The 21,131-nt window shown below is 42.0% G+C and overlaps 1 protein-coding gene across 1 annotated transcript in view; it reads left to right on the top strand.

Annotated features, from left to right (window-relative positions):
* WDR87 (WD repeat domain 87) overlaps positions 1 to 21,131 on the top strand; it is a 102,825-nt gene that overhangs the window by 18,158 nt on the left and 63,536 nt on the right. Inside the window, exon 4 of the mRNA XM_086939489.1 lies at positions 9,900 to 12,841. Within this exon, the coding sequence (XP_086795615.1) occupies positions 9,900 to 12,841 (2,942 nt within the window). The remainder of the gene's footprint in view (positions 1 to 9,899; positions 12,842 to 21,131) is intronic.

Below are 21,131 nucleotides of genomic sequence, written 5' to 3'. Positions count from 1 at the left end.
TACTTGAACACTGACTTTATTCAAATTTATTTTTCTGGTATGCGACTAGAAACTTTTGCATCCCTATTATAGGAGTGTTGCTACTTTCTGAACGGCTATAGGCACTCTCCTCCTGATGATGAGCCATTAGAAATTACTGCCTGGGTCGAAATATCAACAACCAACTCCAAATGACTCACCGGCTATTCACCACTTGGGGACTTACTCGGGACTCAGTTTCCTAACTGGCCTACAATCTACTGACATAGAGAATAGTTGGCAGCCAATTATCTTTGCTTGTTTGACGTGTTCTGTTCGTATCCTCTGCGCGTTTGATACACTTGAGCACTGCACCGCCACTTACATTGTTCTTACATGTAACCCGATTTTATGTACTATTTTCTGACTTGCCAAAAAAGCATCAATTATATGCTGATTACTCTGGTTGGGCCAGTATTCGAAAGGTTTTTATTTGATGTATGCTCAATTACCTAGGCACAATTAATTTGTATTCAGGCAAACACAAATGTGATATAAACGACCCCCAAGGTTACTGTTGGAAATCCTGAAGAATGACAGGACGCAGAAGATTGGAAGATAACTGTTTAATGACCATCCACTCTCCTCACTAGAGAACACCCCAACATTCCAAAGGGAGCTTCAGCATGAAAGAGTCCAACAAGGGCAGGGAGTGGGGGTGGACGGATTATACCAACAAGGCTAATTGCAACACATCTCCCTTCCTTATAATGAGAACTAAAACATAAGAAAAGATGCAGAGTCTACTGGTAGGCTGGACACGCCCGCAGGGGAACACAGGGGTACCTAGCAAAACAAGTTATGTTTGCACATTGTAATGTTGTCAAAACTCCACCATTGACCATTTTCAAACTGTACCACATTTTTCAACACTTTAACAATCTTACTAGGAGGGTGAAACTTGCTGAGGGTAGTTCCCGTCTTGGTGTTCCTTCAGGCTTGCGCCATGTCTCCCACCTCCCACCTCCCACTTTTGGGCCTTCACTCCATGTTTTTGATCATACCATTGTTTGTACTTGGTTTGATGTTGTCTGACCTTCTCGCCTGCCTCCTCCCAATTTAAGTCCCTGACATCACCCCCATTTAACCAACTGGGATTGAACTTGGTACATGGTTCCCTCCCCCGTAAAGACACGAAAGGAGAGACCCCAGTTACTCTATTAGGTGATGTGTGATAAGCCCATAGATATTCCCTCAAAGAGTCTTCTACGTCATGACCATTGATGGCGGCTAGCTGGATATTTTCCTCAATGACCCTATTTGCTCTCTCCACCAGGCCATTTGCTTTCAGGCAATAGAGGGCTGTGGTTTCATGCTTTATGCCGTGAAATTTTCAGAAAATCCTGCATTTCCTCAGAGGTGAATTGTACCCCATTGTCAGTAATTAATGTGGAAGGTATACCTTCCTCACAGAACACCTCTTTCAGGAAATGGATCACTGATTTGGTAGTGATGCTGTGCACAAACTTCTGCTTGATCCAGTGTGAAGTATAATCGATCAGAACCAACATGAATCTTTTCTGCACAACCTGATTCTGCATTGGTCCAATGATGTCCATTGCCAACTTACTCCATGGCTTGTTCGGAACACTTACTGGAGACAACGGAGATTTGTGTATCATTTTAGATTTATCACTTTTAGCACAAGCTCCACACTCTTTTACAACTTCTTTCATCATGGCATCCATTTTAGGGAACCAAAAATTAGTTCTTACTCTTGCCTTGGTGGCACTGCGCCCAAGGTGGCCTTCATGCGCCAAGTCAATGACTCTCTTCCGTAATTCTTTGGGAGGTATCACTCTTTTATTGCGATAAACTTTTCCTCCAATGACACTTAATTCATTTCTGACCTCCCAAAATTCTTCCATTTCCGCTTCCACATCTTTCTTCTTGTTTGGCCATCCCTTCTTGACAAGCTCTTTGTCCTCCTTCATTCCGTCTTCCCACTCCTTTTCCGTGACGGCAGGAAAATCCATCATCATTACAGGACTGTCCAGAGCTCCCTCAGGTACTCCTTCCTCTGGTAAGGGTGATCTTGAGAGGAAATCTGCAATTTTATTTTCCTTGCCCGGCACATGTTCAATCTTGAAATTGAAATGTTCCAGCCCTAGAATCCATCTGCTGATGCGCGGGGTGCAATTCTCCAGGCCTTTCACAGAGATTATAAACAAAAGGGGCTTGTGATCCGTCAGTATTGTGAAACTCAATCCCCATAGGAAAAACTTAAAATGCCTGACCGCCCAAAAACACGCCAAGGCTTCTCGTTCGATTACCGAATAGTCTTTTCTGGTGGAGAGAGGCTCCTGGACGCATAGGCAATAATATTTTCTTCATTACCCTTTTTCTGGACTAGAGTAGCACCCAACCCATAGTTTGAGGCATCAGTTGCTAGGATGGTTTTCTTAGTCGAATCAAATGTTCCAAGAGCTGGGGAGTTGATTAAATCTTCCTTCAAGGCATTCGCAACGGCCTCCTGCTCTTCGTTCCACTCGAACTCCTTGTTTTTCTTTAATATCTCTCTCATGGGTTCGCACTTAGCAGCAAAATTGTCTACATACTTTGACATGTATTCCATAAGTCCCAAAAAGGACTTGAGCTCATCCTTGTTTCTAGGGTTGGGAGCTTCTTTTACTGCTCGGATCAAACTGCCCTTACGTCTAAATCCTTTTTCCGAGATTGAATGGCCCAGGTATTCAACTTGCTGTACTTTTATTCTGCACTTTTCCTTCTTCACTGTTAGGCCCGCATCTGTGAGTCTTTGAAAAACTTGCCTCAGTACACCATTGTGTTCTTCAGAATTTTTTCCATAGACCAATATATCATCTTGGAAGCACGTAGCGCGTTCCACACCTTCCAGGATCTTCTGCATTGCTCTTTGAAAAATTGCAGCAGCAGATGCAAGGCCAAAGGGCATCCTTTTGAACATGAATGCTCCGAAAGGCGTGATGAACGCCGTGAGTGGCCTCGAATCTGGATGTAGTTCGATCTGGTGGTACGCCATGGATAAATCTATTACACTGAAATACCTTGCGGGGCCCATGGTGCTGAGCATTTCATTTATTACTGGTAAGGGATGTCTTTCTACCCAGATACAGTCATTTAGGCTGCGCAAGTCCACACAGAGGCGGATGCCTTCACCATTGGATTTGGCCGCGAGAACTATCGGAGCCAACCACTCAGAACAGTCTATGGGTTGAATTATATCCAAGTCACATAACTTGCGCAGCTCACTTTCAAGAGGCTCCTTCAACTTAAGAGGCACAGTGCGCAGGCTATGCACCACAGGTTTAGCATTATGCTTTAATTTAATCCTATGTTGAAAATTGTGCAAACATCCCAGTTTCTCTTTGAAAAGCTGTTTGAATTCATCACAAATCTTCTCCCCCCCCCCGGAACCTTCTCTGTGAGCAAAACTTGTTCAGCACTATTAGGGTCCATTATGATTCCCAACTCCTTTTGGTGTACCCATCCTAAAAGATTTGAACCCGACTTCACTACATATACTGTCCCATAGGTCTCCCTATTCTTGAATTTTAGCTGCACATCCTTCATGCCCAGGAGGGGAATATTACCCTTGTTGTAACCAGAGGGAGAAATATCTGGGGTTTCAAGCTCACTAATCTTATTCTTGCCCATGGAAACATAATCATCCTTATTTATTAACGTGAACGGAGAACAGGAATCTGCAAACATTTCAACTCTTTCATTATTAATAAATACATCACATTTTGGATAAATAGAATTCACAGTGTCGCTGACATCTTTTACTTGTAAAATAAATTTTTCCATTTTTTGTTTAATGCATTTCACTTCCTTGCTTTCAGCCTTTTCAGTATTCCTTTCCTGATCTCTAGTGTGTAATTCTCCATCCCGACACACCCTGGCAAAATGCCCCCTTCTATTGCATTTCTTGCAAGTGACATACCTGGCTGGGCATTGAAAGTAAGTGGCAAAATGGTTGTTGCTACCACACCGGTAACATTTAGGACCCCTTTCTCTGAAATCTATCTTGGTGTTTGCATTTTCTTTAAACTTCATCTTATACACATCATTCCTGTCATCTGCATTGTCAATAGTAGCCACTACCTCCCCATCTGGCTTCATTTCTTTTACGCGCCTAGCTGTGTGTTCCACTGACTTGGCTATTTCTATGGCTTCTCTTAACCCAGGTTTTTTTGCCAATAGTTTCTCCTGAATGCGTGGATTATTTGTGCACCTCACAAGTTGGTCTCTTATTAAAGAGTCTGTGAGATCACCAAACTCACATAACTGTGTCAGTCCCCACAAAACTGCGATATAATTCTGTACTGACATCTGTTTGCCTTGACACCATTTAAAAAATTTGTGACGCTCTCGAACCACATTGATTCTATCCCCAAAATGTTTTTCTAATTTTTCCATGGTTTGCACATACACATCAACCTCTCCAACAGCATTACCTTCCTGCTCTGGCACAGGCAGTGATTCATACACTTTTCGCCCTTGTACACCCAAATTATGGAGCAGAATATGTTGTTTTCTTACAGAATTGAACCTCTGTCCACCTATGGCTATAAGATAGGACTCAAAAAGTTTCACCCATTCCTTCCAGCTAATCTCGGGTTCCCCTACGTCATTCAGGAAGGGCGAGGGTCGATTCATGCTTGCTGCTGCCATTTTTGAAGAGGGAGGAGAAAACCCAGAACTAATGTGACCAGGGGGACTATACTAACACTTACAAAATCAAACTACACATTTTTATAAGGTAAAATCTGTTATAGGACAGGAAATTTTCCAGCAGTACCCAACTACACAATAAAATGCAGACAAGAAGAAACGCTGCAAAACAAAGTTACTTGGATGTGGGTGGGAATACCACTCTAAACCACGTAGTTCCACTGTCTGCAAATGGCTTGCCGTTCCACATGTCTCTTACTAGTATTCCTTGTCCTCGGACACCACTCTCTAAGTCCTTTGAAAGCGCTCGCACCTGAAACTTTGTCCTGACTGGAAAAGACGCTCCTTAGCTCCTGGTGCGCCGGCCGAATCAAGACACCGGATACAATTTATTCTCTGAGGCTTGTGACAGGAAAAGGCGGCCCGAGTTCTTGATGCGCATGGGAAACACTCTGCAACTCGGCAGTGAACTTCCTACCAGCTGACAATACGATTGACGCGCAGGCGCCAACCCGAGACACAATTACGTCTGCACTTGACTGGAAATCTTGACGAGGCACCAGGAAAACGCTAGCCGACAACCAGCTGCAGGTCCGTAACACCAGACGTCACACTGCACCCTTCCGATATGTCACACGTCAACGATTCATCCACAGTAAAGGCAGGTACGTGTGGGGTAAACGGGTGCCTTGTAAAAATGATTTCCTCAGAGGCTTTTGCACGCGACGCACACCAACGGGGTCAGGCTTCCTCCGCTCACACAGACTCGACCTCCTTCAGGCTTTCGTCACATACCATTTCTCAACTTCCTCCTTTTCAATTGATATTGATCACGGCAGCACTCCCAACCTTACCCCGTTCAAAAGCCTCAATGTGAATAGCCTCGCCAGATCTTAACTCCTCTTGCACCTCAGGCAAGATAAAGGCAGTCCTTGTGCGGAGATATTTTTCTTAATTCCAGGTCCTTTCTCACGTGTGGAGAGAGTACTCAAAGGGGAGATGGTCAATACTGCCCCCTGCGCAGTTCCGTTGCCAGTGTTGGAAATCCTGAAGAATAACAGGACGCAGAAGATTGGAAGATAACTGTTTAATGACCATCCACTCTCCTCACTAGAGAACACCCCAACATTCCAAAGGGAGCTTCAGCATGGAAGAGTCCAACAAGGGCAGGGAGTGAGGGTGGACGGATTATACCAACAAGGCCAATTGCAACAGTTACCACATCACTGGGATGGGTATTTAAAATAAAAACCTTTCCTTCCTCGACCTCCGGATCAGCAGCGCCGCTGCCTCAGCTACTGCCTTCCGCTGCACCTAGCCACATTTTGCCTCAGCAGCCTCCCTCCCGTCCCCTAGGCCAATCACAACACTGCAATGGCAGCGTTGTGATTGTTAAGGCTCAGCGGAGAGCGCCCCAGATGGACCATTTTCTCTATAGATGCAGACTACATAGAGAAAAAAGGGGGAGTGAGCATGACTGCTTTGTTCTGTCCTGGGGCCGACTAAACAGTCAGTACCCACAACAGTGGGTAAGCCACTCCCCCCTGCCTGCGAGCAGCACCGCCCACCCACCCTCCCACAACCAGGCACTCCAGGCACGTCTGCCTTCTCTCAGTACAAGAAGGAGAAACATAAAATGGTAGTTTTACCATTTTATGTTTCTGCCTTCTTGAAATGCGAGAAAGTAGCAGGGCAACGTCCCCATGCTGCTTTGGAGGAGCCGCCACTGGTGGGTAGCCCATAGCTGTACAGAGGATGCGTTACCATTTTACATAGTTTGCCCTTTGGCAGCACCCATCTTCCCTGATGGCCTGTTCTAAGGGACAAACCTTTACAGAGGAGTGCACTATGGAGTAGTACACATACTCCAATTGCAAAGGGTGTGTAGTCTGAACATGTACCCTTCCACAATTTATCCAAAGACATTCTATCCTTCACTTCTCAGGAAGTGCAAAGGAGATTTGCGTTATCAGATTTTTGACACATTTATCCTCAAGAAGTAAAATCTTAACTTCTGGGGAAAGTATTGTTAATTTCATGGTGTAGGGCCAGGTCTGGATCTTCAATTAACAACCACATAAGTAGGAGAGTATGTGATAATATCATTCGTGTTCACTGTCTCCAGAAGATTCATCAGGATCTTGCGAGCTATGGTCACTTCTGCTGCGCTGTCTAGCATTGTTTGGGCCCACTCTCCGTTCTTGAGTTGTGTCCTCAGGATCCTCTGCATGTTTTACTTTAATGCTGGCTACCTTCTTTTTGGAAAATTTTAATTTTTTACTTTGATGAGCAGGTTCTTTGTCTTTGGACTTGACGCGCTCTTCTATATGTTCTGACCGTCCTCTTCTTTCCGATTTCTGTGAGGAAGTCTGAAAAGATTGAGAGGGACGTGTATCAATATCTTGATATCTGCCGGGTTTTCTCAAATTATCCCTATTTCTAAGGTTATATCTTTTTTCAGAGGGCTCCCATTGTGGAGACTTGCCCCCCCTTCTGGAGATCTATCTCTTCGTTGGGGAGACCTTCCTCTGGTCTGAAAATGATTTTCTCTGGGATTGGTCTGCTTATTACCCTCCCACTTCTTCTTTTGAGAATTAAGATTATTTTTAATAAATGTTTTTTCAGGATTTTCAGTTAGTTGGGGTTTTAGTGGTTTCCCACCCAAACTATCTTGACCTAATTCTTCATAGGATTTTTCAATTATTCTGGCAAGTTCAAAAGGTTGGACTGCTATATCTGTTTCTTTTAGATTTGGGTGGTAGGTTGTACCGTCAAATGTCAATTGAACTAATTGTCTATATGCATATGTTAATTCTTTTATTTGAACTAAAAGTTCTTCGCTTGACATTTTTTCAATGTCAGGATGTGGTGTATAGCTGGCTAGAACCGGCCATGTGGCCCATGGTCTACCTAGTGGACCGAGCCTGGTAATGTGATTTTGATGTTTTAGGGCGCCATTAAACCAGAGCTCATGCTCCTGGTAAGTTATTGGAATTTTAACTTCCTCGAAAGGAACGTATTCCTCTGGAGGTTCCTCTATTTTGTAATAGTGGAACTCGCGTGTCACAGCATTTGCTGCTGGAAAAGTTATCCATGAATAGAATACCTCTGTCTGCCGATATTCATGTGCCTCGACAACAAATATGACTGTACCACCTCTTGATGATACTTAATTTTCTATAAGTTTTATAGTTAAGATTTTCCTTATATTTACCAGGATGAGTATTGCATCTGGGTCATTTTGTTGGAGACTTGTGTCTTCAGCTAAAAGTTGACCTGCGAAAGCATCTCTTTCTTCGTCACTTTCCGGCATTTTTGCTGACAGAAAGTTTGCAGATCAAGTTTCAAGGAAACAAAGATTAGGTGCACAATATTTTGGAACACTGTATCCTTCAACGTTGACTAAACCAAAAACTAATACATAGGAATCTCTTCCTACTAAGTTTTGGCGGATATTAACCTTTTACCCACTCCATACGTCTATTGGAGTTTTTACGGGAAAAGGGGTCTGTGTGAAAAGCACGACTGAGTTACTCTAGTATCTAGCGTTAAATTATTGCCTTACCAAATGTTGGGCGCCATGTAGTGTAGTTCCTATATTCCCAATAGGCTCTGCGCATTGGAATAACATAAACGATAGTTTAGACGTAAGACTGAGGTCGACTAGGTCTCTATTGAATATGTTAGACTTAATTGTGTGCCAGGTAGCTCAGAGGTCACTAGAAACTTTCTCGAATAAACAAGAAGGTATTAACTTTCCTGAATAGACAAGAAGGGATTAGCTTCTGACAACCATATCACATGACAACTTTCTTCCCCCTGCAATAAGGAATATCTCCAGAGTCGCAGAAACAATAGATAGCTATTTTACTCAGTCAATCGTGCATGCTTCGTTTTCACCAGAAATGCAGAGAAATAGAGAGACTGGAGTTTTCATTAAAAGGGTTATTTATTGAGGAGTCTTCTTTCTCATGCAAGAGAAACGAATTGCCACAATTGCAAATACTTGTCATAAAGTAAAGTGCGTACAGTAAAAGGAGTATTATGAAATAATACTGTAAAAGCATTTATATGGTTTCTTAGCCATAAGATACTTAAAATGGAAAAAATACATACAATGATAAAACAATGACTAAACATACCCAACTGGTGTTTCTAAGATACGCCTACCCCAGTATACCTAACCTAAGCCTAGTACGTGGGAAGGAGTAGATGGGTTACAGTTTTTGCCAAGAATCTGAATTAAGAATTCTCTATGGGTCTAATCAGCTCGGTACCTTAGGTATAAAATGAAGGAGGTCTTGTATCTCTCTCTCAGGACTCGATCTCCCAGAAACCTGCAAGGGTGACTGGAAAACACTGGAGCTGGATTTCTCGGCAGGGGAAAAGACAGCGTCTCTCTCAGTGCGTCAGCAGGGAAGGTCGGCTTCCTTCGGCACCCGTATTAGCAGGGCGCCGGGAAAGTAGATAGCCGATCTGCTCCAAACCACTGTGTGTTGCTTAAGGCAGATGTTGGTATATTTATACCTGGAAGGTGCTGAGTTTGATGTAAGGTTGGACATAAGATGACACTAAGAACTGGCCTTCTTTGAGGACTCTCAGGAGTTCTAGGACAAATCAAAACAGAAGCAAGGGGAATTCCCGGGCTGCTGGAGGCTTGGTTTGTTTAAGAACGCGTTGTACTTTCTAGGAGTTTATGGGAGTAGCCTTGCCGTATTTGGACTGCATTGGCTATGACTTAATATGGATATAATTCTTATGCCTTTATAAGGATATGATATGTTAAAAACGCATAAGGGCACAAATCGGGAATATCTAATTAGGGTCCTAGATACATTCACAACAACCTACGACATAAGACCTTGTTGTCTTTTTGTTGTCTGTCTGTAATGTATTTAGTTTTGTTCATGTGTGTCCTGCCTCTTAGTGAGCTAATCATTAATTGAAAATGATTCTTCTATGTTCGGTTTTACAAGGATAGTAATGAATCTACTGCTTATTCCTCATCAACCAAAAGAGCACTGATGTTAATTTGTCCTAAATTAAGTTTATGCTATTAATTTCTTCTTCTAGATTTATGTAATTGCCTTTTGTATTTCTATTTTGTATAACTTAACCCCTTTAAAACAAAGAAACTAAGTGAAATCTATGAACTGTTCATCAATAGCATTCATGTATCATCTGTTTTATTGAGATGGCATTTTTTTTTGTCCCTTACTTTTTAGATCAAAGTCTGGATTCAAAGTAATTTTGACGTGAACACAATCGACCAGATGGAATACCCCCTTGAAACTAAAGCCCGAATCAAACTTGTGTGCTACTGTACTGGTCGCCATGTTCTGATAACCTATTGTGATGATCGCCACCTTCGAGTGTTTGGAGACCACAGCCAAGGTATAAATCCCCATGGTTCAGTTAAGTGCCCTGATTCTGTCACGTGTATGACTTACAATAAGAACACTGGACAATTGGTCACCGGATTAGTGGGATCTGTCATCTTCTGGAATATCAACTATGGTGTCTCTATACCCCTCAGTATTTCAAAAGTTACTGAACTCAACTTTGGGGATCTTGTCAATTATATCATTTTTGAACCAAAAGCTTCCTGGATGGTGGTTCTTTGCAGACGCCACATCAGGATATATAATTATGAGCAGAATATAAAAATCAAGTCCTTATGGAACACAACTGCAGTATCATTGACTTGCGGCACCTTGCACTGGCTTCAACGGTATTTGTATGCTGGGGACGAAAAAGGGCACATGCACATCTGGAGCTTTGACACCACTAGTCCTGTAAATGAATTTAAAGCCCACCATGGCACCATCACGAGTATGGTAATCCGGCTGTCAGTCCAGACCCTCTTCACCGCTTCTATGGACCACATTGTAAAAGAGTGGAGCCTCTCAAACCTAGAACTTCTGACGAGCATCAGCTTGGACGATGAAGTGATCCACTTTCAAATGATCAATGAGAACTCTTTTTATTGCCATACTACCCACACATTTTCCATTTGGTCTCTCAACAAATTCTACAAGTTGTTTAATGCCACAGGTTCTTCTGTGAAAAAGATGTGCTGGGTCAAGTGCTCCTCAAATAGAGCCCGGATTATAGCATTTACTGAAGATGGCATGATTCGGTTCATATCTCCAATTACTGGGGAACTATTACTTCTAACCTGGCCATATGCTTTGCTAGAAAAAGCCACAGACTATGTCTATGACCCTGACTTAGACGAATTATTCATCGCAGTTGGATCAGCTGACATCCTTGTACTAAACACAGCCATGTGCCCTTCCCCTGCAAAATATATTGTGTCCACCTCGGAGAATAAAGAAGATAAAGCCTTATGTCTTGTTTCCATCAGACAGAAGTTACGGGGACAAATGGTGCAGCTAGTTTTCAGTGGACATTTAAGCGGCCAAATAAGGTTAATATCCCCACGTAACTGTAGCATGAGTGAGCAGAAGATTCATGATGGCAGCATTCTTGCCATGTGCAGTCAATCCATGGAAGGGCTTGAGGACGACTCCATGGAATCCAAACTTCTGTGCTCCTTTGGTACGGATAGTTATATTTCCTTGCAGACAATTTTTGTTAAAAAGATGAGGATTAAAATGAAGCGCTTGTCGAAATTCCTCAACAATTGTCCTCTTTCACATATCCGACTAATTCCGCAACATGTGTGTGCAATAACTGAGAAGAACAAGATCCGTTTCTGGCATATCAATGAATCTTTATGGGCGATTGGGTACATGGAACAGAGTTTCACTGAATCAGAAGAAATCCAGACCAGCACCATAATCTCGTTTGATTTCTGTCCATCTTTGGGGTTGCTTCTTACTGGGGAAGAAGATGGTGCGATTCGCATTTGGGACACCAAAGGAATCCTCCAAGCAGAATTTGGTATTAACCAAGGATTCAGCTGCACCTGCTTTGCCAACCAAAGGGGGGATTTGTTAATTGGCTTGAACCGTAACATCTATTTGGTGTCCAGCCTCCAGTATCTTCCAGAAGAACTTCTTCAGACTTTAGCTTCCAAAGATGATGAAGAAGAATTAACAGAGCATTCATTGCCCTTCATATATAGCTCCCTTTCATCTTTCGATGTACTTTTGGTTCCGAAGTTTCTGTACTCAGCAGAGACGTCCAAACGCTACCATACTAAGAGATCTATGAGCACCATGGAAGGCCTTTCAATCCAAGATGCCTCAATGGCCTCAGAATATAAAATACCTCCAGCTATTAAGTCAGAACTTCAATTCTTTGAACCTAAAAGACTAATGAAGACAGAACAAGATACTGAATTTCCCTCAAAGACTACCAAAATGACAATTTTGCACCTCAAACGTGCAAGGCTGCCTTATCACACTGCATCACAAGGTCAGTTGCATCCACTTCCAGATTGGGAGGTACCTCGGAGGAAGAAACCCAAGATAGAAGCTACATCATCAACAAAGGATACTCTGTGCAGGAAATGGCCCATTGCACCAGATGGCTATGTCCCCAATTCTGTCATCAGGGCACTTATGTGGCCAGGTGCCACACCTGATGATCTGATGCCACAAATGTTTCGATTTCGCGTCACAAAACTTCCTGAGACCAAACTCGTAGATACAAAGTTGCCTTCTGTGCTTCAGAAAGATAGCTTTTGGTCCTTGGAAAAACCTAAAGCAATTGACATCCAAATATCTGAAACCCTACCCCAACCAGATCTGTTCAAAGTGCATGACCTTCTTCATAATATAGCAAATAGTTCGTGGCTGGGAACAAAGCTAGGTGAAATAAACCTTTACACTGTATTGAAAGCAATTCTTCAACACATGTCCACAGCACCAGCGTCTACATACAAGTTGGGGACTAAGGCTCTCATCCAGATTTTTAATGCCTATACAATTCCAATAGATCTTAAAGCTGAAGTCGCAGAGCAACTCTACGAAGATACGTCTGACAAGCAGGATTTGAAACGGATGGAAGTCTGGAAAACCCTTGTGCGGCTAAACTTAATGGATCCCAAGGTTCTGAACAACCTCACCAGAGGACTGATGGATCCCAACGCAATCCTGAGGGATCAGGCCAGGTCTATCCTTGCCTCCAACTTCCAGATTACCACCAAAAGTGCTCTTACAAAACTGTTGAAAGGGAATGCAATTACACTCTCAGTGATGTAAGTATGGCCTTCAGAGGGAGGAAGGGGCACTGCAAAATGTCTATACTGTTGTGGATGGGACCAAGGGCATATAGGATGAACCTGAAAATCCTTACATATATGCTGTTAATTCCTATGCATTTATATTTACATGTCTCTGCCAATCAATTCAAGCTTGTATTTCACTCTTAGGTTGTGACACTATGTAGAGGGACGTGGAAAAAGCACATTTTTATGGCAAAAAAGGCTGCCCTTTTCCATGCCTGTGGTTAAAGCCAGAGAAAAGGTATTATTCAATTTTGTTTTCAGGCACCATTGAGCAATGATGTTTAACAAATCTACATTACATTACATTTGGAACTCCGTGAATTCAGCCATGTTTTGGCATGTTAAGTGTTGATTGGGGGATTTCAAAAACAAAACAATTTAGCATTTTAGCTCACATATGAAACGTTGCACTTCACTACAGCAAACACCTCTCAATAGATTTACACCAAAATTCACAAAAAGGTAGAACTTCACCCAGAAAGTGTACTTTTGTTGGTTTGGTAGTTTTTGAGATAGTTGCTGTGTAAAAAGGTGCCAGGCGAGCATTAAAGGGTTACATTTTTGAGACACCTTGACAGTTGAAAAGGTTTTTTTTTATTTGCCTATAACATTAGCATAATTTGACGAACTTGTAGGTAAAGTGGCAGACGCTTAACAAGCTCATCTTACTTTTTGTGTTTTCAAATTAATGCAGATCTGTCAAATGGGGCACATTTAATAGAGGTCAAACAAAGTATTCTTTTGCCTATAGCGGTTTGAAGCGTTTGAAGGAGTAACATGAAATCTGGTAGTCATCTAGAATATTTGTAAATTGTTATCCAGAATTTAATGAAGATCCATTAAGGTGGCAAAGTTAAAAAAGCTTCTCATGGGCTAATAAGTTTGGTGCTGTTTAATAAACATGCACATATTTTAGCAGGCTATTTGTAGGTTAAGCTTAATGTAAGCATCGCAGGTTTCATGCAGCTATCAAAAGGTGGTGCAAACTTAAGAATGGGATTGAAAAATCTTTGAGTTGCCAATGTCTTTGACACTGGTTCACAGATCTGCATGAAATTTGTCAGACAGCCCAACGCAGCAAAATACCTTGCTGCACTGCATGAAAGAGGCAGGGCAGGAATGTGCCAAAGCTATCAAGATATGGTGCATTCATGCCTTGGCACAAAATTATCCGCCTAGCACCAACACAGGCACCCTTAGTCATGGTGCAAGGGTGCTTGAATTGTAGGCAGGATTGTTTTTGTGCCGGAGAGTACACCCTACTACACAAAATTAATCCTCTGAGGTATTTTCCTCTTTCTGTGGGCCTTATATACAAAAAAGTGACTTGAGTCACTTGCAAAGCACAAGGATGGGTCATATCTACAACAAAATGAGAATCCTTGTTCACCCCCTTCTGCAGGCCCACAATTGGCTGCCATGTGCCAAAGCAGGAACCCTTGCACCATGGTGCAAGGGTGCCTGTGTTGCGGGGAGATTGTTTTTGTGCAGGAAGGGGAGGCGCAGCATTCTGACACATTCCCAGGTTTACGATTTCTCCATCTATTTCACGCAAAGTGCTGGGTGAAAAGGGCTGCATTTACAGGGACACGAAAAGCCACGCAGGATGGCTTTACGTGTCCTTGTAAATATGGGGCAGAAAAATACGCTGCCGGTGCATCACAAAAAGTGATGTACCGGCGGCACAAGGGGATGGTAAATGTGCCCCTCTATGTGTGCCCCATTCTGCAGCATATATAAAAGAGGAAAATATGGGGAAAAAACAAGGATAAATAATCTTACTCCAGATTTATCAAGCCATGAAGGCCACACATGGTTTTATGTCATCCTTGTGCCCCTTGCATGGTGCAAGGGCAGTGGCATAGCTAGGGGGCGTGGGGGGGGGAGGAGGGGCGGTGGAGGTGGCACACGTCTTGGAGCCAAAGGCCATGCACAATGAGGCTGGCTGCAACGTGATACAGAGGAAATAATGTTCAACTACCCACCCACCACATATCCATTTAACCACCACTCAAAAAAGAAGCAACGCATGGAAAGCTTCCTTAAAAAAACTGAAACTGATTGAAAAAACACAGTTACAAGTCAGTTATGGGACATGCAGGACAAACACTTTCAACGGAAAAAAAGAAATTCAGTATAAAAACATTGTTAAAATACCATTACGTTTTTTTTAATTTTTTATCGTGGAATTATCATTGTGCTTTACATGAGCATCAGTTACGTTACAGGTGGACACATTCATTTTTGTTAGACACTGGGAGATTAAGTGATTTGACCAGAATCACAGAGTGTTGAGCTTCACTGCAGAGACTCGAACCCAGTTCTCCAGCTACGAGGTTCACCGCCCTAGCTGTTAGGCCACATTCTCTCTCTTGCAAAACCTAAAACCCCCTGAAATTCATGATTTATGTGAAATTACACAAAACTCAACTCCCGTCCATGCCATGCAATGCTCAGGACCTCAGACATGACATCACTGATGACATATCAAATAATATCATCTTGGTGACATTATTTATGGCATAACTGGTTACAGCATTGACATGCTTATTTTCCATCATTTTTTTTAAGGAAGTTGTCTACAATAATATACCAGTATTCACCTGGCTTCAGTTCTAAAAGTACTTCGAAGGTGAACCCATGCTCATCATTATGCATGTATACACCCACCATCTCACGGCCACATAGCATTACACCAATAAACGTCCACACAACCACCATCAGACATCAACCCACCCACCACCTTATATCCAAATAACCAACATCATATGCAGGCACAAACACAATCATATATATAATAAAAATCAATAACACACACCCACATACCCACCATCACATGACCACAAACTGTCCATCATAAGGCCACACACCCAACATAAGACCACACAACAACCATTGTGGAAGAGGTGTGGCGCAGCGGCCAGGGCGACTGACTCCAGAACTCGTGGGCTCACGGTTCAATTCCCGGCACTGGCGGCCGAACAGTCCAGCACCATGAGACTCTGGGCAATAGCTCGCTTAATCTTCCTCACTGCCCCCTGCGCCTTGACAACTTCGGGTTATTGTTCGTGCTTTACAAATACTGGACATTTACATTTCATATCCACCATTATATGCTATCCCACACCAAGGCACATACTACCATACAACTACGATCTTACAACACAGTGATTATTTTAAAAAACATGCTCTCACTATGGCATGCTGTAAGAAAATGTCTCTTTTTGTATAATCATCTCCATTTATTCTTGGACTGATGTGTTTGGTGTCTGCACTCTGTATACTGGGAACCAGCTAATCTGGCCTCTGTGCCTATGCTCTGACATGGGTAAACTTGTTGAATTACTTAAAATCCCTGATTGGCACATTTAAGTTACATATAAGCCCTTTTTATGTGCTACACTGTGTGTCCAGGGCCTGTATGTTAAATGTCACTGGTGGACTGCAGAAAGTATTTTGCCACTACGAAAGTAACCATGTAAAACAAGGCTCTAGGCCTGCCACAGCAGCTTAAAAACAACCATTTCGGCCTATCAAAATCATACTTTTGCCAGGCCTTAACCTTCCTTCTGAAAAGTAGCACGTCACCTCTAAATTAGGTCTTACCCCCTCTAAGGTAGGATGCAAAGTATTTAAAGGTAGGGCATACATATTTAATGAAAAGGCCCCAAACCTGTCTTTAACTGCAGCAAGGTTGGCTGTGGCAAATAAAACATTGGGTTACTTTATTACAATTAATACCGTTAACATCAGATTGGCACTAGCTAGTAAAATATTTCAAACACTAATTTTTAAAGTTAAACAAAATCCAACGTAATGCCAAAGTCGAATTCTGTCTAATTATTTTCCTGCCTAATGCCTCTGGTAGTCTTTACAACTTTAACTCCCAAATTCACCTGGCAGCCTTGGCTTTTAACTGCTTTTACAAAAGTTAAAGGCAACCAACTTGTTTATACAACATTTTGGCTGTGTTCTGGATCAGGGCACTAGATTTAGGTAAGTAATAGGTTTCATTATTTTTCCCTACCTTTTACCTCTTTGGTAAAGTGGTAAAAGGTAGGAAAAAGTATTCATATTTTGCTATAATATTAAAAAATATTTGTGAAGTAGCACAATACTTCCTAGGAAGTACCTCAGTGCATAAAAAAACTAATATATCTGCCAAAAAAGACAAAATATTCTGTACTACATTATTTAATGTTTTTTTTTATTTCTTACATATTTAATTAAAAAAATGTAAGCAGTACCACAGTATTACATACAAATTACAGCGCTAATTACAAAAGTTTAAGTAAAACAAAATCTGTAAAAAAAAAATAGGAAAAACACTACTACATTAAATTTAGCAGTAAAGATGCTGTAGTACAGAGCCTTTTTCATTTTAAATAATTCTTATATTGTTTTTAAATTTGACACTTAGGCCCAGATTTATATCTGGGCTGGCGTCCCATGAGCCCCATGGGGACTGGGTAAATTACTCCCTCCCCATAGTGGAGAGGCTGTCCAGCTAATTTATAAAGACCGCCAATCAGGCACTCATTTATAAAGGAAATGGCAAAAACCGCTGTCACTGCAATCCCAACCAATGCACGTTAATGTTTGCTACAGGGCTGCGTGGGAAGGCTGCAGTCCTATCACAAACAGTATTAATTGTTTATGAAACAATATTTTCTTTTTGATAAGAAAAAAAAGTAATGCTCCCCTAGCCATTGAAGGCTTCTCTCATAGCGGGGTGAGCATTCTAATGTTTTTAACCGTTCCTTACCGTCCAGTTTTGTCTGGCGGTAAGAAACAGTAACAAATTACTACATATCCACACATCTAAAATGTAGCAGTTTCTCCAACAGCCCTTAATCCCCAGGGCCACCTGAGACCTCTGGCCATGACAGAGACAGAGTGATCACTCCACTCTATGCCATTCTATGCCTCTCCACTCTATGTCATTCCACTGTACGAAACTTAACTCTATGCCACTCCATTCTATACAACTGAACTTTATGTCACTGTACTCTACACCACTCTACTCTAGGCCATATTTCACTCTAGAGCAGTTCTTTTACGCCACTCCACCATACACCACTCCTCTACACTCTACTCTATTCCACTCTTTGCCACCTAACTCTAGGCCACTCTACCCCACTCCACTCTACGCTATCCCACTGTATCCCACTCCACTGTACGCCACTCCATTCTACGACACTCCATTGAATGACACTAGACATTATGACACTGTCTTCCTCTATAAAACACTCCATTTACCAACACTTCACTCGCCAAGACCACTCTACAATTTGAAACATATTTTATCGGACATTAAGAATCATTCAATTCAATGAAAAAACAAAGGCTAAAACGTAATTATAGTTAGGAAACATTATTTATTCTTTCTATACAAACTAAACTTAAAGTACACAAACATTAGACATTTTATAGTTATAGCTTTACCTTACATTTATAATTTACTCACCACCTTCAATAACTATAACTTTACTGTTTCTTATTACATCACTTGTACAATGTGAATTCATAGGATTTATAACAAAACTTATAACATCTCAAATTATATTTCAAAGAACACTGTACATGGTAGAGTGGTGAGTTATAGTTAATGCACTCTGGCTAGCGAATTGACAACACAATGTACAGACCGTAGACACACCTACACAACCCTATACTAAGACACACAAACACAAGCATCCCTACACTCATACACATGCTCACACACAGCATTCTGCGCATAGATAATCACATATACACACTCACAAAACCCCCCACACACACTCATAAAACCCCACACAGTGATACTCAAATACAACCCACCACTCACACACAGACACACACAAAACCACACAACACCACAGCAACACACACAAACCCAAAGAGCCACATATTCACATACAATACATCACATCCCCCACACACATTCACACAACCCCCATAGCATACACACCCACACAATCCCACACTCATACATTCACAGAACCTCAGACACAAACACATAGACATGCTCACAAAAACCCATCCGCACAAACCCAAACAACTCTAGTATCAGACACACACTCTCAAAATCACACTCTAACATACACACAACCTAACAAACTCACATACACTAACACAAACCCCACACAACACACACACTCACACAACTCTATACACACACACACTACATCCACATACACAAACACAAATACACATCCTGACAACCACCCACACACATGTACACACATACGATCACCCCCACACACAGACACACGCCCAGACAACTCTGCACACCCACAGAACCCCACTATGAGATGCAAACTCACACACGTAAGCACACACAAACACTTACAATCAGACACTGACATACACACAACCACACACATAAACACAACCTAACAAACACACACTCACAAACATACACACACAGAAACCCTATACACACACTCACACACATCCAAATAGACACACACACCAACACCACATCCTTACACAAAGACACATACACACCCTGACAACTACCATACACATATTCACACACACGTAACATACCCACAAAACATCCTAACACACATAAACAAAGTTACACACATCATAAGCTCACAGGCACACACTGACACATATGCCCATAGAATCCTACAGACACATAGTACCACACCTACCCACAAAAACCCCACACCCTTATGAGCACACTTACACAACCTTACACACACACATGCAGACAGACACCCACACATGCCCCACACATACATTGATACACTCACACACCCACATACTCAGATAGCCACATACACAGAGTCACACACACAACTCCACATGTACATAGTTACATACACACTCATACAAACTCCCATACTAGAAGGCACACACATGCACGCAGATATCTACAAATGTTCATTGACATTCACCTAGATATACCTACAGTGAGACTCACACACACATAAAAAAGACAGCCCTACACACACAATTGCATACTTCTACATATACACTATGTGTGGGAGTATGCAATTGTGTGTGTAGGGCTGTATATATATATGAATATATATTCTCCCAATCCTGGCTTAGGTTTCAAGAAGAACAGGCACCGACTCCGTGAATGAAATCAAAGGTTCTTTATTCACCAATACAAGCGATCAGACGCGTTTTGGCGGATGGAACCGCCTTGCTCACTATGTCTGTTTTACACCTTGCTTGTGAACTACATTTATACTGGTGCAAATTAGTTAATTGGTAGAACAACCATGTGACAAAAATAACATGTGATTGTGAACATAGAAGAGTTTGAAGCGCCTCAGAATTTTTGCAAGTCATTGTGACACAACATAAAAGCATTATTATTCTAAATGTTTGTAAATACATCTTTACATATATACATTTCCGCTGATGTGTGCGGGTTAATAATAATTGTGCATCAAGGCTTTTTGCGGTGTCAAACAAAGTAAATAACTGAAAATTAATAGCCTATTGTCACACACGTGTCGGGTGAGAGATGGAAGAGTTCCTTCAACGGCATGTTTAAGAAGAGTCTAATCGCTTTGCAATCTGTAACCTCGTGGGTCTGTTCCCGGCGGCTCACATGTATGGTGTGTCTCTGGTTGGGCATGTTATCAGGTAAGTCGACAGCGTGTTGGAGTGAGTATACGTATGCCCTAATGTCATCGTAGATGCTTGGAGTGGAATTGATGGTAGATGGGCAAATACCCGTGCGAAAATGTTCGCATAGATTTACCGTGGATCGACCTGTTTGTGAAGATATGTGCAGGGGCCCCAAATTAACTGGCATAGGAGTTGTAAAGAGCATTGATGCCGTTGCTGTTCGTTTTCGGTAATATATTGAGCTGTGTTACGCAAGTGTGTGGATGCGAACAGGGGTGGCCAGTTGTAAGGGGGGTGTAGAAGGGAGAGTCCTTCCCAAGTGGGCTTGGGATTCTGTCTCGTGAGGGGGGTCTCCTTGGTATTTCAATGAAAACCCTGCATCTGTTATTGGATGCGGTTTTGTTTGATGGGAACAGATTGGTTTTCATGTGCCAGGGTTGAGGAACTCGGGTTTGTAATGGGATTTAGGCTAGTTTGGGGGCGCTTGGTTGTTCTCCTTAAAACATCATTAAGTGAAAGTGATTAAATTAAGTCATTTAATCAATTCAGAACGTGCACTGGGTGATGGTTAAAAAGGATCCAGTCCTAGATGGTGAAACTAGATGTTTATCTGCAGGAATGGGAATTATTATAGGACGGTGGAAGAGGATTATGTTACATTGGTGGGGTTCCTTGTCAAAGGTGT

The sequence above is a fragment of the Lissotriton vulgaris genome, chromosome 9 (genome assembly GCF_964263255.1).
Source record: "Lissotriton vulgaris chromosome 9, aLisVul1.2, whole genome shotgun sequence".
Lineage (NCBI taxonomy): Eukaryota > Metazoa > Chordata > Amphibia > Caudata > Salamandridae > Lissotriton > Lissotriton vulgaris.
The sequence above is the reverse complement of the archived record's forward strand: the minus strand, read 5'-3'. Positions and strand labels throughout refer to the sequence as shown.